At 37.4% G+C, this 27,530-nt stretch overlaps 1 protein-coding gene and 1 long non-coding RNA gene across 6 annotated transcripts in view; one reads left to right on the top strand and one right to left on the bottom strand.

Moving 5' to 3' along the window:
- JAM2 (junctional adhesion molecule 2) overlaps positions 1-27,530 on the bottom strand; it is a 62,174-nt gene that overhangs the window by 14,615 nt on the left and 20,029 nt on the right. For all 5 annotated transcript variants that reach the window (XR_011495364.1, XM_044750849.2, XM_044750846.2 and 2 more), the window contains 4 exons: positions 12,105-12,170; positions 6,580-6,687; positions 5,060-5,212; positions 1,867-2,069 (listed from right to left, as the gene is read on the bottom strand). Coding sequence is in view for 4 of the 5 variants with exons in the window: in XM_044750849.2 (XP_044606784.1) it covers positions 1,867-2,069; positions 5,060-5,212; positions 6,580-6,687; positions 12,105-12,170 (530 nt within the window). In the remaining variant the exon portion in view is untranslated. The remainder of the gene's footprint in view (positions 1-1,866; positions 2,070-5,059; positions 5,213-6,579; positions 6,688-12,104; positions 12,171-27,530) is intronic.
- On the top strand, positions 15,974-22,313 carry LOC123278240 (uncharacterized). Its single transcript, XR_006515513.2, has 3 exons — positions 15,974-16,054; positions 18,452-18,530; positions 22,193-22,313. It is a non-coding gene; the product is annotated as an uncharacterized lncRNA (long non-coding RNA).

Raw genomic sequence — 27,530 nt, 5'->3', positions numbered from 1 at the left:
TGGATGGATAGAGGAAGGAAGGAAGGAGGAAAGGGGGGATGGATGGAGGATGGAAGGAACGAAGAAAGGAAGGAGGGATGGATGGATGAATGGAGGATGAAAGGGAGGGAGGGAATGCAGTGGGTCCTGGATACCTTAAAGGATCAGTGCTGAGGGTGACAGGTATGCTCAGAATCATTCTTTCACTACCCCCCTGTCATACCCTCAATACAGCAGTGGTCACTGCCGACAGCATCCATGAGGCCATGAACCTCTAAGGAGCACCTCCTTATGGTCATGAATCCTCCCTCACTTTTCATTACTTACTGCCTACATCCCCCTTCTTTCTGTATACTTCAACATCGTGGGATAGAAAGGTTTTCCTTGTGTATTTTTCACTTTACGGAATCATCTGTCACTGTCCCCAGAGCCAGACTACTTAAAAATTATTCACCATGAACTCAAGGCCAAGGTTATGTATAAACAACAAGTTAGACTAAAAGCAAAAATGATCTTCCAGCACATTATAACTGGTAATTAAAAGGAAGTCATTGTCATCCATACACTGGAGTCTTTTTCCGTTGCTTATTTCTCAGAAAATAACCCATCCTAGTTCTGCCCTTGTGCATCCCCTTGACATCACAAGATATTTCAAGGGCTGAGGTTAACTGAGGAAATGAGTCCCTATCATTTCAGACTTGCCTTGGGGCTTTTATCACCTGCTCTGAGAAAAAATACATTTGAAAAGTAAATATAGCCAAGTGTGACGGCAGGTTTTCTGCCCAATTTCTCAGTGTAAAATCACTTGGACCTGGTGACTGAGCTTGGTGACGGTGGAACGTGGCCTTCCTCAAGGAGCAGCCACTCCTATCAGTAAGCTTTATGATTTACCAGAGGATCTAGTTTTTAACATTGTTGTGTGCCTGTAGATTGAAGGAATGAAAAGAAACATTATACCCTCCTTTTAAAATTCATAAAAATTATTATTATTCACACACTTTTCAGATTTTTTTATGAGTTGTTGTAGTGATTCTGCATTATTGGAAATCAGACATTTTTAAACTGACATGTTATATTACTTTGACTGAAAAAAAAAGCTTAATGATCTTCCTTTATACTTCCACCTCTACCCTGAAAAGTCACAGATGAAGAAGTAAAAATACTTTGATTTTTAAATGTCATTAACTTTAAAGAGCTTATTTATAGGTTCCCTTCAGTATTCCTAGAAAGGCTTGTCAATCAGGCTATTTTAAGGGGAAAACAATCAGAAAATCTGGATATACCTAAAGTAATGGATACTCAAGGCACAGAGTCAATTGCTGGTCATCTAGTCATGGAAGAGCTCAATGACACAGACATCCTATCACAGGCTGGCGATTGTCACTATTCTGACACGGCTGGCACTGGGGTCAGGGCATCCTCAAGAGAGCTTTTGTGCATTTCTCTGATATTGTAAATATAAAGGTTTGAGGTTTTTTAAAGATTTCAATTTATTTAAAATAAAAATTAAAAAAAGCAGTTTACCCATTTCTCCCACCCCTCCCCACCTCACATTATAAATGTGAGACTCCTCTTAGTACTTTCCCAGGCCAGGAAGGCAGCTGTAGTGAACTGCCTGATCATCGTCACGTATCACACTTGGCCAGCTTCAAGTCAGTGTGCAAACCTTTGTGTGCTCAGCCCCCTGGTTCACTGTATTGTCTTCCCATCTCCTACAGCAGCCTTTTCCATCACTTCTCCGTGCGTGTACTGCCATCTTTCCTGCTGCCCCCTTCTCTCCACTTAACAAGTAGTGGTATCAGTCCTCATTTCTCATCATTTTAGTTCTAATAATTTTTTTTCCTCCAAATGCAGGACAGTCATTAGCCCATGCCTGAAATGACTTACCAGAGTTCCAGATTTTGTATTCATTGAGTATGAGCTGTTGGTGCTTTGGGAGCCAACTTTTGAATTCCCTAGCAAACGGATGCCATCCTTAAACCACGTGTATTCAGGAGCTGGATTCCCTTCTTTGTCTTGACATCGTAGCTCTACCACAGTTCCACTCAGAGCAGAATGGGGTACTTCACATGATGGAACTGCTGGAGCCACTGAAGGATGGAAGTCAAACAGGATTGGTTATTTGTAAGCTCAACAGGGATTTTAATAGCCAGGTAAAGACGGACTTATTGGACACCTGTGATAGAGATTGGCTACTTGTTCAGGAGACCCATTTCCTTTCTTCATGAGCGTACTACTAGAGCACATTTGCCAGCCCCCTTGTAGCCAGATGGGGTCATAGGCATAAATTCCGGTCGATAGAATGTGGGTAAAAGTGATATAGGCCATTTCCAGGCCTGACTCATAAAAGCCTCCTGCATGAGTCTCATTCATTCACACCCCTTGCCACTTCCTCCTACCTAGCAAGTGTCAACACCCACGGTGACCTCAGAAAGCCACATACTGAAGATGCCAAACTTACATTAGGTTGGGTTTCTAATGATTTTGTGAAGTAAAGCAATATTGCTCCACCACTACCATCTCTGCCTCAACTATTCAGACTTTGTTTACATGAGAAAGAATCTTCTATCATGTTAAGCCACCCACTGAGAGTTCGGAGCTTTTCTGTTACAACAGCAAGCATTCCTCCATCAGCTCCTGCAACAGCTATTCTTTTTCAGATAAAAAATCTTTACTTTGTTCTTCACCAATGGTTTTAATGTTTTATTACTAACTGTATTCAAAAGAAGTCAAATCTGAACACATTTTTCAGGCCCGGTATTCAAACTAAAATCTCATTATGCCTAGAACTGGTCAAGTTAGAGAATACCTGAGTTAGGGTTATTCTGGTCCCAGGAATTTGTAAAGTAAATCACACTTTACCAGGTGACTTGAATCCAGGAAGACCCAGAATTCCAAGTGGTAGGGAGAATTCCAAGATGGTCTCCCAAGTTCCCCAGCCCTGGTATATACACACTTTGTCTCAGTTATTCAATCAAACACTAATGAAGGTAACTACTCTGAAGGGATTTTGGAGACATAATTGAGGTCCCAAATCCACTGTCTTTAAGGATAAGGAGATTACACAGATGAGTCTGACTTATCACATGACTCTTTTAAAAGTAGTTTTCTCACATAGATACGGAGAACAGATTGGTGGTTACCAGAGAGGAAGAGAGTTGGGAGTAGAGGTAACGGAGTAAAGGGGCACATATGTACGGTGACATACGGAAACTAGACTTTCGGTGGTGAACAAAAAGCTATCCATACAGAAGTCAAAATATAATGATGTACAGCTGAAATTTATGTTATAAACCGATGTGACCTCAATAAAAATTTTAAAGTGTTAGCTTGAGGTTGGGGGGGGAGGTGATGAGAGGCTAGGAAATAAGAGAACTTTCTGAGGTGACGGAAATGTTCTGTATCTTGTTTTAGTGATGGTTACATAGGTACATACAACTGTCAAGACTCATTGAACTGAACATTTTTGATCTGTACATTTTATTGTATGTAAAAAAAAAAAGAAAAAGCATGTGAAAAGATATGTACTTTTTAAATTCACAGTGTCACTGAGGCGGCCCTCAGACGCAACGAATGAATTAGAAGAGTTACTAATATTGTTGATACAGAATGAATTTTTAAAATGTGTACCACTTAGTCTAATGATGATTCAAGCAGTTTGTTTAGAGATAAAAGGAAAAACTTCAGAGATATAAAGGAAAAGTAGAGTGAGTACAATGCAGAGATTTTACTAGTCATGGTCGGCTTAATGTATTCAAATTTACAAACCATTTTCATAATATAAAAATGAGTAATGGATCACTTAATAAAATCTATTAAAAATTTAAAAATAAAATAAAAGTAGTTTTCTCTGGTTGGTCACAGAAGGGAAAATCAGAGATTCAAAGCACAAGATGGATTTGACAGGCTTTTCTTGGATTGTAGACGGAGAGAGCCACATGGCAAGGAATGGGGTGGCTCTAGGAGTTGAATGTGGTCCTTACTTCATAGCCAGCATGGAATGGTGACCTCAGTTCTACCACCACATGGAACTGAAATGTGCCAACAACAAGAATGAGCTTGGCAGTGGGTTTTTCCCCAGAGCCTCCAGACAAGATCTCAGCCCAGCTGACACCTTGGTTTCAGCCCTGTGATATCCTGGGCAGAGAACCCAGCCATGTCGGGCTGGACTTCTGATCTACAGAACCGTGAGGTAATAAACAGGTGATGTTTTAAGCTGCTAACTTTCTGATCATTTGTTAGGTAGCAAAAAAAGACTAATACAATAGCTGAATCTCCTGCAAGTTTTTCTGAATTAAATTTCTTCCATGTTAGTGCGTCACTAGTATTTTAGAAAGAGCCTGGACTATATAGAAAAATGAAGAGGAGTTATTTTATTCTCTTTGCTTCGTAGTTTATACTAACACCTATGGAGAAGAAAAGATCATGTTCCTCCACTAATTGTCATCATGAGCTGTTAATATCCATCAGTGATTCTCATAGTAACTAAATATATTGGCTTTCAAGTTAACCCCATCAGGATCCGAATCCTAGTCCAGACACTTCCCAGCTATGTAGCCTCGGGAAAATGCTGTAGCTTCTATTTCTTCATCTGTAAAAATCAGGTTGTCTGTGAAGATTTAAAATTACGTATGTGAAAGAGCCTAACACATAGTAGCTGCACAACAAATGCTAATACTTTCTTCATCAAATAAATTCTAATACTTCCCCTGGCCTACTTTTTTGTTTTATTCCTTTTCCATCATCTCATGCTATACTGTTTTATATGGTAGGAATACTACATATGCTGAATGCTATTAAAAATAAACTCTTGGGGAAAATGCTCCTATGTACTGTGTAGGACCATTAAGATTTGCCCCAATCTTAAATGAAAAGAGATTTTGTCATAATGAATTAGTAGTAGTAAAATTTCAGCAGCCAATGAGGTGAAGGGGAGAAATAGCCGAGACCTTGCAGGAAAGGTGGTGAGGGTGGTCTCCGTCACTTTACCCACTGGGGCCCTGAGTTGCCTCACTGTCCCAGGGCGGGGTGGTGGGGATCAGGGTGGGGAACGGTCATTACACATACACAACCACATCACCTAGTACTTCTAGAGTGACCGTATCCTCTTCCAGATTTTGGCCTTGCTCAGATGGGGCGCTAACTTCACAACGATATTTCCCAGCATCATTTCTTGTAACATTTTTGATCCGTATACTGAAATCTATCATCTCAGCTCGTTCTTTAAAATCACCTTGTAGAAAAAGAAGACAATGATGTTAATCATAATACAAATAACTTTCTCTACACTACCTTCCTCGTCACTTCATTCAATAACAAATGCATTTATTTTCCTATTAATAAACTCAATTAAAAAACAAAAGTTGTATATGGGTGCTGCTATTTCAAATTTCTTTTTTTTAGAACATACTGTTCACAAAACAACATTCAGTTCCATATTCCCATATTTTATTTTAAAGAATTCAACCCCCTTCCTGCCTCAGCCCTTTCTAGTCTGCTTATAAAAATATTCCCATCTTCAAAAGATACTGGAAAGCCCAGTTTAATTAGCCAGAACAGTAACTTTAAATATGGTGGCGCAAATGATACTGCCACAAAAGAAAAGATGAAGGGGTCTTAAAAACGTTCTTTTGGTTAGTTTTTGATAGTTATATGTACAGAATTAAAATAGTTTTTTGTATAACATTAGGTGCCAGATTGGCATTGTAGAAAATTCAAGTAAAGACAGCTATGCAGAGGGATATTTTAAATTTTCTATGAACTTTAAATATTTATTCACTTGTTTAATTCTTTAAAATTAAAGTAATACATAGTATTTTAAAATAATACATTCATTATACATGTTAAATTATATCTCCAACTTTTAAAGTATTTATAATGTAAGATTTCAAGCATACACAAAATTAGAGAGTATAGTAAAATGAACCTCAACATACTCATCACCCAGCTATAACAGTTATCAATGCATGGCCTATCTTACATCATCTGTACCTCTAACCACTGGATTATTTTGAATCAGATCCCAGACATCATAGCCTTTCGTCTATCATTATCAGCACTTTAAATTAAAAGCTCATTACCTATTCAACAGGAAGAATAGGGAGTAGAAAGAAATGTATAACAAATAACAAATAAAAAAAGAAAGCACTGGCTAAAGGTAGTTGTATTTTCCATCCCATGAAGTCTTAACTCCCTAAGCTTCTCAGTGATGGCCCAGCTTTCCAGATGGAGACATGGAAATAAGGTGACGTTATTAAAACTGAGCAGTGACCCTCCATCCCAATCCCTCACCATCTTTTCTTCCTTTCTCTCAAGATTTTAATCTATTAGGCCAGAAAGAACATTTACATTTTACATCCTTTAAGACTGAGTTGAGAAACGAAGGGTCCAGGGCCTCAGTGGAGCTCACCTACTTCCGTTCTCTGTCCTCTGTTTCTGTGATTGATGTGCTTTAGGTCTCAGTTACCGCTGGTTTCATCTCACACTTAGAAAAACACAGTTTTAGTAATCAGCCATGTCCTGTTCTCATTTGTAAATTAAAGGATCCAGGCTGTACTTGTGTTCTCTTGCTCTCACCTCATCAAGTCTACAGCTTCTTACCTTGAAGAGCCTGTTGATAGTAGACAAAGGAGACACTCCGCCCCAGTTTCTTCCACTCTAATCTGGAGGAAATGGTCTTCTTTGGATATTTACAGGCTAAAATAACCTCTAGGAGCAATAATGAAAATAATTGGTCTTCTAATTGTCCCTATGAATTTATATTTTACTTAATTAAAAAGTTTTAAACATCCTTAAGTTATTCCTTTATATTTCCATTCACTCATCCATTCGTTCATAAATTACCTCAACAGGTACCATGTTGGCTTAACCCAAAGATGAATTAAAAGCATTATAACTCTTCCACATAATAATTGTGTGACACTATGCTACTTTTCCTAGTTCTTGAGCCTCAAGTTATCATCTGTAAAATGAGATAGTATCTCATAGAGTTGTGAGTCTTCAAATACAATAACACAGGCAAAGCACATATGCTTGGCCATAGTAAGTACTTTAAAAATAGCAGCTATGATTAATTATCTTATTCTTCCCAGTCTCAGTGTTCAAGGAGTTTACAGTCTGGTAGAAGAGGTAAATGAGATAATATAATTTCAGTCCAAGGTGATGTGTGCCAGGTGGAGGTAGGCAGAGGGTGTTTCATACTTAGTGCCTAAGAAAGGCCCTTAGTCCAGCCCTGACCTTGCTGTGGAACCCAAAAATGTTCCCTCAACATGCTACATTCTCACTCAGATCCCTTCTTTGCTAACCTTCTCTATGAATACATTACTACAAACCCAATGTGGTGTTCAAATAAATCATTGATTCCTACCCCTTAACTCTATCCAGATAAATTATTAAAAGATTTAACCTTGGCATCAAGTTTAACTGTCTCAATGGAGCTAGCTAAGGTCACTTTATTACAGGAAATTTACTGCAGTTACATCACTAAAGAATTCCTGGTCCCTCCAAAGGAACCCCTCTTGTAATTGTCCAAACAAGATGAGTGAGGGGGGAAAATCCAGTGTCTGTTGGCCTGCTGCTTCTAGTTGCCAAAGGGAAGCCCCCAGTTCTAAATATTTTAAAAGTATGTTTCAGCCAGGCTCTCAAGAGTGTCAACTTCATATTTCTGAGACTTTGTTTTTCCCCACAATGCATATTGTTTGACCTAAAAAGCACAGTATCTTTGACTAGCAGAGAAATTATGTTAAAATCCTTTCCATACCTCTGATTTTGATGTTAAGCAGATTTAATGTCATTTTTAAAAAGAATTCAGGATATTAGATGGTATGGTAGATTAGAGAGCAATACTTATAATATTATCCTAGATTTTACTAAAAATATACATAGTCATAGACAAAAAGCCTATATGAATATGTATGAAAATATTAACCCAGTGATCCTTTCTGTGTGATCAAATTATGATTTTTCTTTTGTTATATGTAGTTTCTAATTTTTTTTTTAGTTCCACAGATAATGCTATAAATACAGAAATAGAATAAAAGATAACTGAAAATAAAAGTAGGACAGAAAAAAGGAAGGCAAGGAAAAAAAAAGAAACAAAAGTTGTTTTCAAGGATGTCTAAAGTTTTTAAAGCAGGTTTTAAGAGACATCATTTTATAGACGTGTTTACAATTATGCTCCAAAGATAAATGTGTGCTGAGGGACTTGTCTGAGGAAACACGGTTCTGTTCTGTTGATTAAGGAGAATGGGTGGTGACCTTCCGGAGTCTTGAGTTTTAGATAGGTTTCCTTCCCGTATTTTGTGGAGTTTCCAACAATTAAACACACACCCACACTCACATTTAGCCCACACTCCTAGGTCTTCAGAATAAATTTATATTCAAATAATCACATTGTTTCATACAGTTAACTAGACACACACGCGCTTGTGCCCCTTTTGGTGAATTTTTCCTGATTTCTGTACTCATTGCTCTGAAAAATCTCCGGAGAAATTATATTTGAAAATGTAACCAATGGTTTTTCCAATTGTCGTGACTGCACTCCAGCCTCCCTCTCATTGACTATGTAAAATGTGGAGAAATGTTCCAGCCAAATCGTCCGACATATATTGAGTACTGACTGTGTGTCTGGCATTGTTCTAGAGCTATATCAGTGAGCAAGACAAAGACCCTGCCCTTTGGGATCTTACAATTTGCAGAGGGAGTCAGGCACACAAGAAACATCATAAAGTGAGTTATGTAGAACTCTGGGAGGCGATGAGCACTATGGAAACAAGAGTAGGGCAAAGTATAGGAGGTTTGGGAGTGCTGGAGGATGGGGGTGCAATTTTAAATAATAGAGTAGTCAGAGTTCACTTCATTTAGAAGGTAACATTTGACCAAAGACTTAAAAGAGGGAAATAGAATTCCCTAGAATTTAAATTTAGAATTCGACTTTAGAATTCACCATGTGGTTCTTTGCGAGAGTTCCAATCAAGGGAATTGCCACTGCCTAGATCCTAAGGTGCTCACACCTTGACCTCTAGAACTGTGAGAAACAGTAAGCCTCCTGCACTTACAGGGTCAACTCTGAGGATACGGAACCAAGTGAAGTTAGAAGCTAACTACCAGGGACTCTCCACACTCTTTTCAGCCAAAATTTGACACTCCTGGCCAGCATGATCCTGCATCTAGCCCTCAGGGTTATTATGCCATAATACAGTAGTTTATAGCACAAGCTTTGGAGTTAGACAGCTGCCATTTACCAGGTATGTGATACTGGGTGAATTACTTAACTTTTTTTGAACATTATATTCACACCTGTAAAATGAAAAAAAAAAAAAAAGGGAAACCAGTACTCATCTCACAAAGTTGTTGTAAAGATTAAATGAGATAATGTATTTATATACTTGGGTGCACATGGTACTTTGTATATAGTACATGCTCCATAAATAGTCATTATTACTTTCACCCACGAGGACCTTCTCTTAGTTGCAGTTGTAAGCTTGCCTTGACATGATAGAAATTCACACTTCATACATCACAAATTTACCTAAAAATCACACAACTTTGAACTAAAATGTTACCTCTGTTTGAGACAGCAAAGAATATAATATAGATATAAATCATATTTTCTCAAAACAAGGCATATTAAAACAGAGAAATGCACTAAATTTTTCTATTAAAATGATTATTTCACTGCCAAAAATGTTTCATTTGGATTTATAAAAGATAATTGTTTGTCTAGAAAAAGTATTAGCAATAACTATTTTTGCCTGTAGCAAAATAGTCACTTTTAGGAATCACGTAGATAGAATCACTGTAAATTTTAAGTTTTTAGGATTCTGAATTGTTGACTCTTTTTTGATTTTACTCCCCGTGCTCAAGTTAAAAATCATCAAAATATACATAACACAAAAAGAAAATTGATACAACCAAAGTAGTTCTGAAGAATCATCAGAAATTATTTCTGTGGAGAAAAGCATGCTATCAAACTCTGATTTATAGCTTTCAGGGTTGGACACTCTCTGCATAAAGCTGCTCATATTATTTATAAGCCTGGCAGAGCTGCCCTCATTTCAGCCTCATTCTGCTTTTGGCATCACTATGGGAAGTGATAGAAAACAGCAGAACTGAAAAGAAGGAATTAATTCACGATTTGTTGACATCAGACAGACAAGAGACAAAAAATTGAATGAACTAGGTAGAACACACATACACATATACACAAATCATAAAATATTTTAGACTTTAAAATTGTTACTGCATAAAATATCCTACAATTAAAATATGGAAGAAGATAGAAATTTATTTTTGCTTTATAGAGAAGCAAGTTGGAATGATTGAGGCACACACAAAATAGAATCAAAATGCAACTCTTAATTAAAAGGAGCAGAAGTGAAACAAAAAAATAGAAAATACTTATTTGAGAGTAAGATTAACATTTGATTGTAATAAATTATAGAAGGATTTTCTACATTAAAAATAAAACATGCATTAAAAGTCATGTAAATGGTATAGGGTTTTAGTTTGGAGTGATGGAAATGTTTTGAAACTAGACAGAGGAGTTGGTTGCACGATATTGTGAATATACGAAATGCCACTGAATTGTTCACTTTAATACGGTGGATTTTATGTTATGTGAATTTCACCTCAATAAATTTTTTAAAAAGTAATGTAAGACTAAAGAACATAACATTGGCATCCTAATTCAGATATCATGGCATAGGGCCTGGGGGAAGGGATGTGTATCCATGGAAACCAGCTGGACCCGATCGTAAGAACCTCCAGGAAAGTAACAAGTAGGAGAAATTAAATTCACTTCTTTTGTTCTTCAGGGACATCCTGACCCTTCTTTTCCTCTCACTGTGCTCACTCTTCCGGCCTTTCCAGTCACCTTATTGGCATCTCGTCCAGCCTGTTAACCCTCTCTATAAGAGCTCCATAGTCCTGAATTGCTCCCAATCATTAATTTCCTCTTCTCACCTCTCCCCACTTAAAACTAATCATGATAAAGAGTGTTTTCTTAGCTTAATCATGTAAAATATTGGGACTTAAAAGAACCTGATTAACCTAAATAGTTACTTAAGTGATTTGTTTTTAAGTGATTTGTTATTTTTGAATGACGGGCTGATTTTCTATTATAGCATATTTTTACTGAGCAAGTGTATATAACACTATGCACCAGGTATTATTGAAAGAACTGGTGAAATACTTATTTCATTCCCCCCACCCCAGTCATCTTCTTTATTCTTTTTCTCCTTTCTTCAAACCCATCTCTCACCAACTCCAGAACTTAAGATATCCTTGAAGAAGAGAGATCAGACATTTGGGAATTGCCTTAAATGTTTGTAATCTCTGGCCTAAACAAACATCGCATTTAAGAAATTGTAATTCTTCTGGTTGCCTGGTAATATTATTGTGTTCTAGGTAAAAGATCCTTCAGAAAAGTAGTAGATGGTCAATATTTGAAGTAAATTTATAAAAGCCCTTATAATTTTTTTTTTGGTTATTAGATCCTTTTCAAAAAATGTTAATTGTAGTAAAATACATATAATTTAAAATTTACTGTCTTAATAATTTTTAACTGTACCATCCACTAGTGTTAAGTATGTTCATGTTGTTGTGAAACTAATCTCTTGAACTTTTTCATCTTGTAAAACTGAAACTTTACCCCTATTAAATACCAAATCCCCCTGATAAATATATTTTCTTGTTGTTGTTTTGGTGTTCTTCCCCTTATAAATATTTTTAGGAAGCCATAAAATGGCACCCCCAAATGGGCTATATGAATGTCATCTTAAATATGTAGAGTGGGGTTTGCAGGGTTCCTTTCCATTTACCATATCTAGCTGGCTGCAAACTTTGCAAGATCTCCATCTCCCAGTTTCATAAACTAGATTTGCTTTGTTGCAGATAATTTACTTAATAAGAGACCTTTGTACATCAGGTCTTTCATTGAATGTCCCCAAATTCCTGCTGAGGAGGTAAAGAAAGAATTCTCAAGGTGCAAACATCAGGGAGCAGCATTTCAGGCTAAGGAATTAGTGAGAGCCAGAGTCTCTTGACAAATAGAAAGATAACAGAACCCACCATCCTCGTGAGTCATTTAAATACTATAACCCATGAAAATCAGTAAGGCACTCTACCTTGATACTCTATTGCTGTGACTACTTGCTGGTCTTTGGGGGCAGAGAATCCATAGGCCTTATGATCTGAAAGATTAAAACAGAGAGGACAATTAAAATAGTACAAAAGGTCATTTTTAAATATTTGAAAGGGATGCAATATTAAAGAATATTGGCCTAAAGTATGGTGACAGTTTTACACAATTCATAGCAAATGTTTTAAAATATCAAAATAAAAAACCCAAGCCAAACCATATAAGTTTCTTCTATTTTCTGTACTTTGGTTTTGGCCTTTAAGCATTTCCTAAAGCAGAACCCATGAATCTATTAGGGCCCCACTACAGATAACACACTCTCAGACGGCTGATGGTGAAACAAAAGCTTAAGTCCTCAATTCAGCTTAATATGCAATCTACTATCACAGGCTATTGTCCTCCAAATAAAAGCTAATTATTGTTAGTGCCTTATTCAAGGGTATAAATTGCTTTCAGAAATTAGCCCTGACTATACCTATATCATACAGAAATGAGTCATTATGATTATTGTGGCTAACGTGATCTGATAGTTACATGGTGATGATGATGATAATGATGGTGACATCATCATCATTCCCATAAACTTATATAGAAAGTTTCATTTAAAAATTGAATCAGTGTGTTCTGCTTCAGTGGCCCCAGTTTGGTTCCCTGGTGTGGAACCACACCACTTGTCTGTCAGTAGCCATGCTGTGGCAGTGGCTCACATAGAAGATCTAGATGGACTTAAACTTGAATATACAACTATGCACTGGGGCTTTGGGGAAGGGAAAAAAAAAGAGGAAGATTGGCAATAGATGTTAGCTCAGAGTGAATCTTTCCCAGCAATAAATAAATAAACAAATAAATAAATGCAGGTGCATTGACTTAAAAAAGTACTTGTACATACTTTAAAAAAAAATGTATAAAATTCAATATTCAAAACAATCTGGTGTGGTAGGCATTATTTGGATTTAAACAACAAAGTAACAGAATCAGGAATTAAAACTTTCCAATTCAATCTTTGATATGTATCACTTTGTGATACTTCATTTTACAGAGTCATTCTTAGAGTTCAGTTTAATGACCATGTTTAAAAATAATGTAAATCACTTCCTATCAGTATACAACTCTGAAATATAAATGCTACAAGGGCAATCTTTTGCCTATTGTATTCTCCGACATGGCTCGAACACCTAGAACAGTGTCTGGCGTAAAGCAAGGTATAATAAATATTTGTTGAACAAATGAATGAGACCACTCCTTGCTGTATACTAATGAGAAGAATCCAGTAAATGGAGTCAGATCAAACTGCTACTAATGAAGAGTTCCTGAAGGCAAGCAATTCTTTTGGCGAGACATTATAAATATATAATATTGGATTGATATTGATTATATCAAAATCAGAATAATGCAAAGCATTCTTGCTGGTCATCTTGAGTAAACAATTTAGGCAAAACAATTCAAGCGCCGTCCTTCATTATTCACCCAAGAAATCATATATGAAATAACCTAAGACCAAGTTAAACTGATCATAACAATCTACAGGTTATTTCTTGAAGACACATTCCTACAATTTACTAGAAAGGCTATTTCTTTGCTCACACTACCATCTGTCTTTATATGATTTACTGACCCTGTTTTCACCAAGACAAAAATGGCCTCTCTGTTGCCATATTCAATGGACACTTTTCAGTCTTTATCTTATTTAATCTCTCTATGACATCTGACTCTGTAGACTCTCGTGGATTCTGTGATATAACTCTCTTCTAGTCTTCATAAGGTCTCCCCCTGGGTTCTTCTTCTCCTTGTTCTGTCCATCCATCCATCCACCTAGAAACTGCTTTTCTGACTCAATTAACTCCTTTCTATATAATCCTTTATACTCTCATTGACTCAACTATCATTTAATTTGCTAAAAAGTTCTAAATTTGTTCCTCCAGCTCTAATCTCTCTCCTGAGATTAAATTGATAGACTCCTCTTTCTGCTGGGTATATAAATATATCTCCATTTCCTATGAGCACCACACACTCATGGTAAAACTGAACTCTGCTTACCCCCAAACTTGGTTTTCTTTGTACAATTCCCATCATAGTGAAAGGTACTACAATCCACATGATCACTCTTGCCAGAAAATCAGGCACTGCCCAAGAAGTAGCCATCCTCGTCTACTTAATAACTCATCATTTTCCATCTACTGACAGAATTCTGTGCCATCCACGACAATGTTCTGTAGTATTTGCCCTTTCCCCTCCTTGTCCTCCCCTACCGTCATGTAGCCAAGTGTTCTTTGCCTCAGGGAGGGGATGTGGGTAGCCAAAACCAGAGAGAAAAGCAGGGCACTTCCTGACTTTCCATATTTAGAAACCCGGTCATGCAGGAAATGGAAAGGACTCATAGCTTAGCAAACATTTGAGAGAAACCATCATGAGTAAAATATACCTTTTCCCCAGACTTAGGGTAGAGAAGAGGAAGTGAGTTGGAGAACATGAAACTTAGTGGGCTCTTGAGAAAGAACAACAATAGTTAACATTTATTAAGAACTTAGGTATTAGGCAATATTCCCAGTACTTAACAAGTATTTAACTCTCACAACAATTCTCTGTGGTAGGGTACCATTTTTATCTACATTTTTCAGTTGGGGAAACTGAGGCACAGAGAGGGTAAGAAACTTGGCCAAGGTTATACAAGTAGCCAGTGGTGGAGCTGGGATTTGAACTCATCTAGTCTATACCCAAAGCTCACATTGTTTATTACTGTACTGTGTTGGGCCCCACATCACATTCCCACCAAGCTGCACTATGAGGAAGGACTGCAGATTAACAAAGATGCCAGGTGCAAAGGCCCACTGGTCTAAGGAAGATGGGATAGGTTGAGAAATTGGTGGCTAAAATGAAGGCAAAAGACTGGCTCTGAAGCATAACAACAAGGTAGAAGCTAAGAAACTGTGATTAGAGAAGTAGGACCCCAAGGTAATCTCAGAAGGAAGGCTCTAGACAAGAGTTTTTCAATGTTGACACAATTGACGTTTGGGACTCGATCATTCTTTGTTGTGAGAGGCTGTCCTGTGTATTGTAGGATGCTTTGCAGTATCCTTGGCTTCTATCCACTAGATGCTAGTAGCATCCCCACCGTATCCTCCCCTCACCAAAGTCATGACAACCAAAAATGTTTCTAGATATTGCCAAATGTCCCTGAGGGTAGGAGTGGGGAACTCATACCTGGTTGAGAACCACTGCTCTAGACTTACAGCTAGGCTGGTTTGGAGAGCCAGGAATAGAAATAAACAAACTACAGGAGAGCAAAGAACCATGAGTTCAAGGATTTTGAGAGTTCCTATGAGATCAGAATTTCTTAACCATGAAATAATTTATTACATTTCATGGAAGAAGAGAAAAATCCTTCATATGACATGGGATTTTTAAAAATTTATTCATCTATATGTACATTGACATGTAAATTAGTCTTCCACTGTGCCAGACTTTATCACTCCTAAGGAATACAAGCTATTCTGGATAATTCTTTTTCCTTTCTGTCTCCCTAGACAGAAAATCTAATTGTGACATTAAAAATCTGAAAACTCGGGGGCTGGCCCCATGGCAGAGTGGTTCGTTTGGCATACTTTGCTTCAACGGCCTGGGTTCATGGGTTCAGACCCCAAGTGCAGACCTACACGAGTCATCAGCCATGCTGTGTCAGCAACCCATATACAAGATAGAGGAAGACTGGCACAGATGTTAGCTCAGGGCCAATCTTCCTTAAGCAAAAAAAGAGAAAAGTTGGCAGCAGATGTTAACTCAGGGCAAGTCTTCCTCAGCAAAAAAATTCTATAGGACTCAAATGTCTAACATTGTTAGCTTCTCTGTCTAACATCGTTCAACTGTTTAGGTTCTATATCTTTAAATCATGAACATCTTCATTTGGGAAATTGGCACACCTGGTGTCCACGTGAACACGTGAGTAAGACTGAACTGATTCTTTTATTGACAGCTGTAAAAATATTTATATAATACAGTGACCCATGTGGCTCAGTCATAGAGAGGTGTCAAGGCCACCAAAGGATAATTTTAAAATAACTCTTTTGTTTGTATATTTCAAAAACCACAAAAGGGTCCAAGTAATTTTTTTAAACATTCATTTTCCCTTTTCCATACTCTTCTCTCACACACCAGAGTATGTCCCATATTCCTCTGAACCCCATCCCCACCCCTCATGCCTTTCTTTTCCAGCTCCTCCTCATCTTCTTCCCCAACTTTATTTTGTAGAGTCCAAAGGTAGGGCCAGATCTTCAGAGAGCAGAGGTAGGGAAGAGACTAAGCTGACTAAGCCAGAATCCTCTTAAGCGGAGCTGGAGAAAAGACAAGCCCTCGTATGTCCTTGTGCATTACACCTACATTTAAATGACACAATTGCTGAGCGTTTGCCAACGATTCTGATTCTAAACCATGACTCTGTGAAACCTTCAAAGCACACTTTGAAAAAGTCTCTTTTCTCCTTTACCAATGTGTAAATTAGTGCCCGCAGAGAAGTTGTGATTATGACTGGCATTTCTTGTGATTTTTGAACTATTTTAGTACACTTTTTAGACAAAACAATGAAGACACATACTCCCTAGAAACGAGTTAAGGGGAAAATCTGGGCAAAATAGGAAAAGATAATCTTTGTTCCCTCCACATCATCATATCTTTGAACTTTTCAAACACCACACCGCCTACTGAAAATGTTTATTTTCTTCAGGATGCTGGGGCCATCTTTCGTTTGAGGCAAACATTAACGTAATCTGAAACTGGAAAATTTAGGACTTGGTTGAATCATTTCCCCTTTTCTCAATTTCAGATTTCTACTTGCTAAAACTTTTCTTGAGAAAGATTTCTTAAATTTTCAAAAATCACTTTAAAATGTTCCATGGAAAATAACAGCCATTATCTGCAGGAATTTTATTATTTTCCTCATAACTTTTATATGTATATATCTGAATAGAAAAAAAAGTCAATTCAGAAAATATAAATTCGCAAAAGTATGAAGGTAAAAAAATTATAAATAGAATTAATTTTAATAAATTAGTAAGTCAGTAGTATTCCCTGGTAGCTGAATATTTATTCTTGTGATTTTAAGCAGCTTCTCCTTCTGGCTTTGTTGCTTCCTCTAATTTGGTTTACTTCGAGGTTTGCTTTTGATTAAGGAAAAAAATTTAAAATGTGTGGTGACTTATGATGAACTTATTTAAACAGAAAATTCTGAATCTTAAAAAAAAATTATTTATTGTAAGATTTATACCTTGTTTCAGCCTTTCTAGTCTTGGAATTCAGTTTTATTTTGTTTTTTAACTTGCAGCCAGTAACTCTTCTTATGAAAACAAAATGTTGTATTTTGTATCAACATTTCCCTAACAGATGTTAGGAATAGTCCCTGTTGGCTGCTTTCTTGAACTGATTTTTATTTTTTGGTCACTTTTCCAGAACAAGTTAAATAGAAAAATAAACAAAAAATTGTGTGTGTAGGTCCACTGGTTGAGGTCAACGATTGTTTCAAAGTTAGCTACAAAACAGCTTTAATAGTTATGGATGTGTTCCAAAATCGCTGGCAGAAGTTCATAAAATGAGGTTAAGAGATAATTATTTCCACAACTACTAACAACTCCAAATCAAGTAATTCCTAGTCAGGCGACATCTTTTGTGTTTCTTTTCTCCCCAATTGTAAGAAGAAAAGCTCTTATATTGTCTTTCATTCTTCTGTAATAACCTGGTTGGACTAAGAATAAATACTTACGTTATACTACCACAATTTTAAAATTTACTTTAAAAGTGCTATTTTAATAACACTTTTAGTTGAAAACATGATTAGGAAAATTGACATGTTATAGAGGTTTTTTGTTTGTTTTAAGGGTACTTTACAGAGAGTACCATGCATAAAAGCAAGTTATAAAATCTGCGGATATAAATTATTTTAAAAGTTTTCAAGAATAAAAATTAATAGCCATGTGGTTTTGATAATCACTGATATCTAATTATTATACTAACAAATATAAAAAAGATGTGTAGGGCTAGCAGTAACAAATAAAATAATACCATCCAATATTTACTATTAATAAATATTTATATGGATAGGAAATAACCCAATGAGGTAAGAATTAGGAGATGGATGATATGCTCATCTATCTCACTGTCATTCAACCATAGTAGGTCTAGAGAGTAGGGAGGGGGAAGGGGAAAAGGAAAGAGGAGGAAAGAGGGACAGAGAGGTGGGGAGGAAGGGAGAGACAGACAAAGAAACAGACAGATATGTCCTTCTAGTCTCTCAAATTGGACATCCTGGCCCTTCCTCTTAATGAGACATTGATATCCTATTTTTAGAGAAAGAGAAGCCACACCAAAATGCAAGAGGAAGTAAAAGATGTGCTTGACTTTAGAGCTCCCCGTGGCTGATGTCCTGGTGAGTTAATGATGACCTAAAGAATTTAAGGATGATTTTGACTATGAATAAATTTTCCCCTTAAGAACCTAGCATCTAAGTAAGATGTGACTCCACTGTGTTAATATCCTCATTTGACAGATGTGACGATCCAGAGAGGTTAAGTAGCTTGCTCAAAGTCACAACGCTAGAAACCAGGGAAGCCAAGATGTGCATCTACATCTAGTTAGTCTGGCTCCACAGACACCCCCGGCCCCCACTCCACATTTTCAAATCACCACAGGGCTTTGTGAGAAAGCAGTACCAAACACAATACTGTCAGACACACTGCAGATGGCTTCACATCCATTTTCATTCTTTAGGGTTGTAAAAGTATTATTCGGAGCGTATGTAACAAACCGCCATTTTAACAGAGAAAGTGTTAATGGGCAAATGTTTATGGTGAATGAACTAATTTGAATAAACTTTGTATATTTATTATATACTGCACAAAAATTTTGTGCCCCCTCCCCTTTTCTGTTTTTAATACTCATTTGAGTACAAGAAGGATGACTGGTGTTTCAGAACTGAGTATAAACTTGTTTTCATATAAGTTATATGCATTAGGAAATATAGGGAAAATTTCAGGGCATTCTGTTACCCAAAGAATTGAACAATTAAATTTTTCAGGTGATATTAAAGTAAATCAATTTTCGTATGGTAAAATAAATTCTTAAAACTTTCAAAGAAATGTCCTTCAAGCACATCTTCAAATGTTTAATGGTGGCCAATGGCATCAGAAAGCCATCAATGGCTGAATTTCTCATCAAATACTCCCCACTAGGACATGAAAGAAGCCATTTTAGGATTCTGAGATCTTTCTTTGATATGCTCCAAGTGACAATCGAGCCAAACACAATTTGTTAACCAATGGCATTAACCATAGATTTTAGATACATGACAACAGTTGACTCAAATCCAGTAGACTCTCAAGACAAGAGGAAAAACATCATCTTCAAAATTGATGTCAATAAGAATCACATACTTAATGGAAGGCATGGTTCTTGACCATTCTATGCTATAATTGACTCTCCCTAAGATTAAGGTGCCAGGAAATGATGGCCCTAAAACTTTATTAGTGTAAAATAAGAAATAGTTACTAAAGATGTCAAATACCAAAATAGAACATATGGCGTAAAAATAGAACATATGGCGTAATGACAAAGAGCATTAAAATGGGAGAGGTGAAGAGTAACAAACTTGACTCTCTCTCCTCACTAATTGACCCATGTGGTCTGGGTTGGGTCTCTGGCACATCCTTATAGCAGAGCTGGTGCATCAGGTTTTGAGAGCTTGATGACATTTTAATTTACAATTATTCATTGCCATTTAATCTAAAATTGTAGTTCCTAACTCCTAAACTTCAATATGGTATTTCAAGATTAAAAGTCCAGAACCACCAAAAGTATTTGAGTTAACATTTCTCAGCAGAAATGAACATGCTAATATAATTGTCACATAAATAATTTTTTTTTAAAAAACTGGATTGTTTATCTTTTTATTGCCTAGTCATAAAGGGTCTTTTTCTTTTCTTTTTTTTTAAAGATTTTATTTTGTTCCTTTTTCTCCCCAAAGCCCCCCGGTACATAGCTGTATATTCTTAGTTGTGGGTCCTTCTAGTTGTGGCATGTGGGATGCTGCCTCAGCGTGGCTTGATGTCCGCGCCCAGGATTTGAACCGACGGAAACACTGGGCTGCCGCAGCGGAGCGTGGGAACTTAACCACTTGACCACATAAATAATTTTTGAGAACAGGTATTGTAAATCATTTCTCCAGAGTTTTGGTCAGCTCTGGGCAAACAGTTAAAACCAAGTTTCTGAATCTGGGTTCTGAACTCTGGTTCTGAATCACCAAGGTACGCAAATCTGGGAATCGCTGCACAAAATGTCCAAACAGCTGATACACACACAGAATACTTAGTGGCTGTTTGGATCAGGACATAGTGAAATGGTTATTCTGCGGTCATCTGATACTTATAGATCCACTTAAGTAACATGTGAGAAGACAGCACTCTACCATCTACTGACCTCTCTCTACCCCCAACCCTAGTTTCTTTATATATTCAGAGTTTTATTTCTCTGCCTTGCTGAGGGAATCTCAGGAATCACTACAACAGTTCAATGCATCAAATGTTTTCATTTTTTAAAACCACGAAAATGCAGTTATGAATACAAATGGTGTTTTATAGGGATTCACATAAAAAGTATCAAAAAGATTCTCTAATATCACCAATCTGTTAAGTTTATAATCTGCAAATGAAGTTATCTTTGCATTTCTCAAACGAAGACAGAGCACTACTGTTTTAGATTGTTTCCTGAATTAGAAGATTTATAAAATAGAATGAGTAGGCACATAAAGGGAGGCAGACTGACCACGACTTTAAGGAGGCTCAAGCTTTGGGGCCCTCACTTGCATGGGCACCTCCCAAGGCCCTGGGAATGAGGTGGCGAGAGACTAGCAATGTGTGCACATTTGGTACAATTTGCAAGAATGAGACTTTTTTTGTATAATTTTTCTTAATGATGGCTCTAGCAATCCATCCCTGAACACAATTATGGGCTTTTCCTTATTAATGAGTTTATTTAGCTTTCTAGATTTGATCACCCACAACAAAGAAAGTGGTCTCTACAGTCTGTTTTCTGATAGCTCAACCTTTCAAATACTAAAGATTTTATATGACCAACCACTGAGCACACACTCTCTCTCAAACTTCAATTCTTAAAATATGAGAGTTGTACGAATTTTACTTTTCAACTCTCCGGCTGGATGATGATTCAAAAAACTTTAGCCCTTACGTTTCATACGTGTGTTATTAATTCAACTCTATTACCATAAATGCTTCCAGAAGAGATTTGAGAACGAATCCTGGCTTATTGTTGCTTCATGTTTCCTTTGATTAGTCTTCAGGAAGCCAAAGGAACAAGAAGCATTTATTTTGAAGGGTAGAGCATGGAAACAATGGTTTGGCATTGCTTAACTGTCATATTTTATAACTGTCAGGCAAGATTGCTCAGAATTAGTTACCCTGATTTCTCAGGTACCCTGCATCCAGGAACAATAATTTCCCTTTTCTTTTGATCAAGACAGTTCTCCAGGGGCCGGCCCCGCGGCCGAGTGGTTAAGTTCGTGCGCTCCGCTGCAGGCGGTCCAGTGTTTCGTCAGTTGGAATCCTGGGCGCGGACATGGCACTGCTCATCCAGCCACGCTGAGGCAGCGTCCCACATGCCACAACTAGAAGGACCCACAACTAAGAATATACAACTATGTACCGGGAGGCTTTGGGGAGAAAAAGGAACAAAATAAAATCTTTAAAAAAAAAAAAAAGACAGTTCTCTGACTCACTCTTTTATTTCAAAACTAGTCCTACACATCCAGCTGTGAGCTAACACCAAAATGCACTTTTCTGGGTCAATCAACTAGAACAGCAAAAGAAATGGTTTAATGAACATCTGTGTTATGGACTGAATGTTTATGCCTCAAGAGTCATATGTTGAAATGCCAACTCCCAATGTGATGGTATTAGGAGGTGGGGCCTTTGGGAGGTGATTAACTCATGAAGATGGAGCCCTAAGGAATGGGATTAGTGGATTAGCACCCTATAAAACAGACTCCAAAGAGCTCTCTCGTCCTCTTCACCATGCAAGGACACACTGAGAAACTGGTCATCTGCAACCAGGAAGCCGGCTCTCACCAGCCACTGAAACCGCCTTGATCTCTGACTTCCAGCCTCTGGAACTGTGAGGAATAAATGTTTGCTGTTTGAACCACTGAGTCTATGGTATTTTTGTTATAGCAGTCTGAACTGACTAAGACAAACTACGTACATTCAAATCAGTGGGGCCCTCAGCTGCATCTTAGAATGGTCAGGAAATAAATATGTGCTATTAGAGATGCAATTTTTGAAACTTATTCAGATCAAGTATTATAAAGATGGACAAAGGTATTTGTGTCCAAATATGGTATGCAAGAGTCTAATGGTTATAACATAATTTAGGCAAAATGCCTGTTTGATATCCTATGTAGCATGAGGATGTTAGGTTTGGGACAGAATCAATCAGATATTTTGAAACTATGTAGAGTCAGTCTTAGCATTTCAGTTTTTGATGAGGTGGTATCAGAACTGACTTCTCACCCATTGGGATGAACAGCTCAATGGTATTGCAGCACCACCGCTGCCATTTTCAACAGCTTGCTTTTTGACTATCATCTAAAATCAAACAAAAAGCAACATTAAAGTCCAGATGGGTGAGGAAAGGGTATTCAGTTATAACTGAGACCTAAGTCTTTGTCACAGATGGGAATAGAATCTTTCTAATCAAAAGACACCGACACCTCCTTAACGAAGTCTACACTGATCGCCTTATTCAATATCACAACCCCACCTTCATCTGACCTTTACCCTTCTAAATTCCTGATTCCCTTAATCTTACGTTGATTTTTTCCTTTTTCCATAGCAGTTATCCATCTTCTAACCCACTATATAAAATACTTATGCATTGAGGACACAGGCCTTTATCTTCTTTACCTACATTCCAGGGGCCATGAGTAATGCTTGGTATATAGTCGATACTCAATAAATATTCGCCAAATGAATGGAGATTGTTAATTTATGAAGAAAATGAAATTGGAATATAAAGAGCTATGCTTAATATTTTAAGTGAAGGGATGAGCTGCACAAGATTAAACAACAAAGAGTTTTGAAGCAGCCAATCTGAAACTAAAAACATTGAGTCTATCATAACATCACTGTGTAGAATCAATTTTCACATTTTTTGGCAACAAAAAATTCAACATATGAGTATACTTGATGCTAAAAATAATGAATCAACTCCTAAAATATCTTTCTGAGTAGTTACCTAAAATGTGATTTTAAATGCTGTAAATCACTGTTATTTATTTTTTTTTTAGGTATGTTCTTTTGGTGAGGAAGATTGGCCCCAAGCTAACATCTGTTGCCAATTTTCCTCTTTTTTTCCCTCCCCAAAGCCCCAGTACGTAGTTGTATATCCTAGTTGTAAGTCATTCTAGTTCTTCCATGTGGGAGGCCACCACAGCATGGCCTGATCAGCGGTGTGTAGGTCCACATGCAGGATCTGAACTGGAGAAGCCCAGGCCGCCAAAGTGGAGTGCTCAAACTAACCCACTCAGCCACAGGGCTGGCCCCTAAATCACTGTTCTTATTCTAAAAATTTCTTTGCAATTTAAAAGTAAAAATAAATTTAATAAAAAACTCTAATTTTAATAACACAATGTAAAAAGTTTTATTTTTTAAACTAAAATTATTTTCTTCTAAAAGTTTTGACATATAATTTAAAAATAGCATTATGGTGGTTAATTTTGTGTCGACTTGCCTGGGCCACATTGCCCAGCTTTGTGGTCAAACATTATTCTAGATGTTTCTGTGAGGGTATTTTTGGATGAGATTAACATGTAAGCTGGCGGACTTTGAGTAAAGCAGATTGCTCTCCATAACATGGGTGGGCCTCATCCAATCAGTAGAAGTCCTGAACAGAACAAAAGACTGACCTCCTCAGGGCAAGAGGGAATTCTGCTAGCAGACAGCCTTCAGACCTGAACTGCAGCATCGGCTCTTCCTGAGTCTCCAGCTTAACTGGCTCACTCTGCAGATTTTGGACTTGCCTGCCTTCTTAATTGCATGAGCCAATTCCTTAAAATAAATCTTTATATATATCTATATACACACACACACACACACACACACACACACACACACACACACACATCCTATTGATTCTGTTTCTCTGGAGAACTCTAATACAAGCATCATAATGAATAACAGTAATAAATTAATTTGGGGCTGTCTAATATAAGTGTGCTGTGTTTCTCAGGAACTCCTTTTGGAAGTTCAGCAATACACTATAATTTTAAAAAATGTTCCATAGTTGATTATGTTCTGAGAAAGCTCATCTAGAGCAACCTTACATAGTCAATCACTCCCCTTTAAACCTTAACAAACACCCTTCTCAGAGCCATGTCTATATGCTCAAGGACAAGGACAAGTTTACCTAGTCTTCCTTATCCTTTTACACAGTCTTCACTTGGAGACAAGGTGTGAGCAAGAGTGGGAGCTCTGTCTCTTCTTGATTGAAATTCTTTCCAATTTTCAAGACCTCTCTTAAGTCTCAGCACCTCTAGGAAGTTCTCCTGTGAAAGCCCTAAGTAACACTTGACTGCTCATGGAACTTTCCTTTCCAATGCACTTTGAGAAATTTAAATATCACTTTATGATCTGTCACGTTTGGTGGGTCTTGTGACACCATTCCTTCCTGGTTCTTTTCTCTGATACTCCCTTCCTGTCTCCTCTCAATCAGATTGGCCATTGACTTTTAGCATGTTATAGAATGGTCAGGGTTCCACAGTCAAAAAGGTTTGAGAAACAGGTTTAACAAGTTAAAGTTCTCTATTGCAGGATTTATTAGAGCCTTTAACAGGAAGGAGCATTATGACTCTCCAAGTGGGAAATACAGTTTAGAGCATGAAACACCGGGGCAGAATAAGAGAGAAAAAGTCCAAGAGGAAATCATGTAGAATGAGAAGAGGCAATCAGAGAAAGAAGAGAAACTAAGACAGAATGATGTCACAGAAGGCAAGGATGGGCAGACTTTCAAGGAGGGAGTATCGACAATGTTTGATGTTCCAGGGTGGTCAAGTAAGGTTTTCACTTACAGTAAGCCGAGAATTTAGGAACTAGTAAATTATTGGTGATACAATGATAGCAATTTCAGTAGCATGGGAAATGGGCAGTTTGCAGTGGGCTGAATGGTCAGTAAAAAAATGGAGAAAATAAATATAAACCACCAGTTCAAGAAGTTTGGCTACAGAATCATGGTGGGTTTTTTCCTTCTCGAAATTGTAGAAACTTGAATATGTCAATAGCCTGTGATGAGAGAGCTAGTAATGAAAATAAGTTGAAGAAATACGAGATAGGGGATGGCCGCTGAAGCAAAGGACCCAAGGAGACTAAAGAATAGCATCATGAGGGGCTGGCCCCGTGGCCGAGTGGTTAAGTTCGCGCGCTCCGCTGCAGGCGGCCCAGTGTTTCGTCGGTTCGAATCCTGGGCGCGGACATGGCACTGCTCGTCAGACCGCGCTGAGGCAGCATCCCACATGCCACAACTAGAGGAACCCACAACGAAGAATACACAACTATGTACCAGGGGGCTTTGGAGAGAAAAAGGAAGAAATAAAATCTTTAAAAAAAAAAAAAAAAAAAAAGAATAGCATCATGAGCACAGGTCAGGCATTAGCTTTTGACACGAGAGACTCCTCTCCCTTTGATTCAGGAGGGAAATAGCTAAGGATGAATATAGATGTGGATAAGCTTGTAATTCATCTGCCTCACTCCTACATGACTTAGCTTCTTAAAATACAACCTGATCCTATTTACCTTCCTTCAGAGCTTCCCCTTGCCTTCAGGATGAATTCCAAATTCCTTCAAATGGCCTCTCAGAACTGGCTCTTGTCTTTCCAGTCTCCCCCTCAATCACTGCCCCCCAAAAACCCTACGTTCAAGTCACCCACCATAGGGCTCCCACTCCCCTGGGCTCCTTGCACTCTCCATTCTCTCTGCCTGGAATCCCCTCCCTCCAACACTCCCCTGACAAATGGCGAACTTCTAGTTATAGGTCAACACCCACTCAAATGTCAGGAAAGGTAAAGCCTTTTCTGGCCCCTTCTGTCCTTCTCTGCATAGTCATCCCTTCCTCTAACTAACACAGCTCTTTTTATAAGTATTTTTTTTAATTACAAACTATCTTTTGCATATCTGATTCTTCCACTGGATAGTGTTAGGAACATGACATTAGGAACCGTTTGACACATATTTGTATCTACATCATGCTTAACGCACCATAGGAGATAACTAAATGTCTGTTGTCAACAAGACTGAACATGTTTTGTCTTCAAATCAGATGTATAAACTTCTTTTGCTATATTTTATACATAGTGTAGACCATATTTATATGTAATATAAAATATGTTTTAAATATAGTATAAACTATATGTTTTTAATCAAGCACAACACCTGCCATATTAGACCCACAGATAATACTAACTAGTTGAATTAAAATAAAGTATTAAGCTTTAGTTATATTTCAACATTTCTTTGATAATATTAAAAGTTTATAGCCTCTTTGCATGAAAGTCTAAAAGTAATTTTGACACTGCATAACTCTAAACTATGCTCACCTTAAACCATATAGGAAAGAAAAAGGCACTTAAACGTATTTTAATGAAATGCGCATACACATGCATACAATTATTCTGCAGTGCATTCTGTAGAGTCATTATATTTTAACATTGTTTCCCATTTAATTTTCTTCTCTCATATTACTAAAAATGGGCCTTGGAAAGGGAAAAACTGGTTCCCTAAAAATAAAATATGTAATGAATTTCCTGTCTTTGACTGCCACAAACTGAAGAATTTAGTGCAATAATGAAATACCTGTAATTTCCATTCATTTATTTTAATTCATTCGTTTTCAACACTATCAGAATCTCTTTTTATGTTTTTGATGCCTCCTTTACTATTCTGAAACAAAATTTATACATAATACAATATTTTATATATTTATATGTATATATACGTAGAATTTGGAGAATTAAATATAATGTTCCTCTAATTTTTTATTTTTTATTTTTTAAAGATTGGCACCTGAGCTAACAACTGTTGCCGATCTTTCTTTTTTTCTCTTCTCCCCAAAGCCCCCCAGTACATAGTTGCACATTTTAGTCTTGGGCTCTTCTAGTTGTGGCATGTGGGATGCTGCCTCAACGTGGCATGAGGAGTGGTGCCATGTCTGCGCCCAGGATCTGAACCAGCGAAACCCTGGACCGAGAAGCGGAGTGCGTAAACCCAACCACTTGGCCACGGGGCCGGCCCCCAATGTTCCTTTAATATTAAAGAGAAATAAAAGGAAAATAATTTATGGCAAAATAATATTTTAATTCATAAATACTTGT

The sequence above is a fragment of the Equus asinus genome, chromosome 18, assembly GCF_041296235.1.
Source record: "Equus asinus isolate D_3611 breed Donkey chromosome 18, EquAss-T2T_v2, whole genome shotgun sequence".
In the NCBI taxonomy this organism is placed as follows: domain Eukaryota; kingdom Metazoa; phylum Chordata; class Mammalia; order Perissodactyla; family Equidae; genus Equus; species Equus asinus.
The sequence above is the reverse complement of the archived record's forward strand: the minus strand, read 5'-3'. Positions and strand labels throughout refer to the sequence as shown.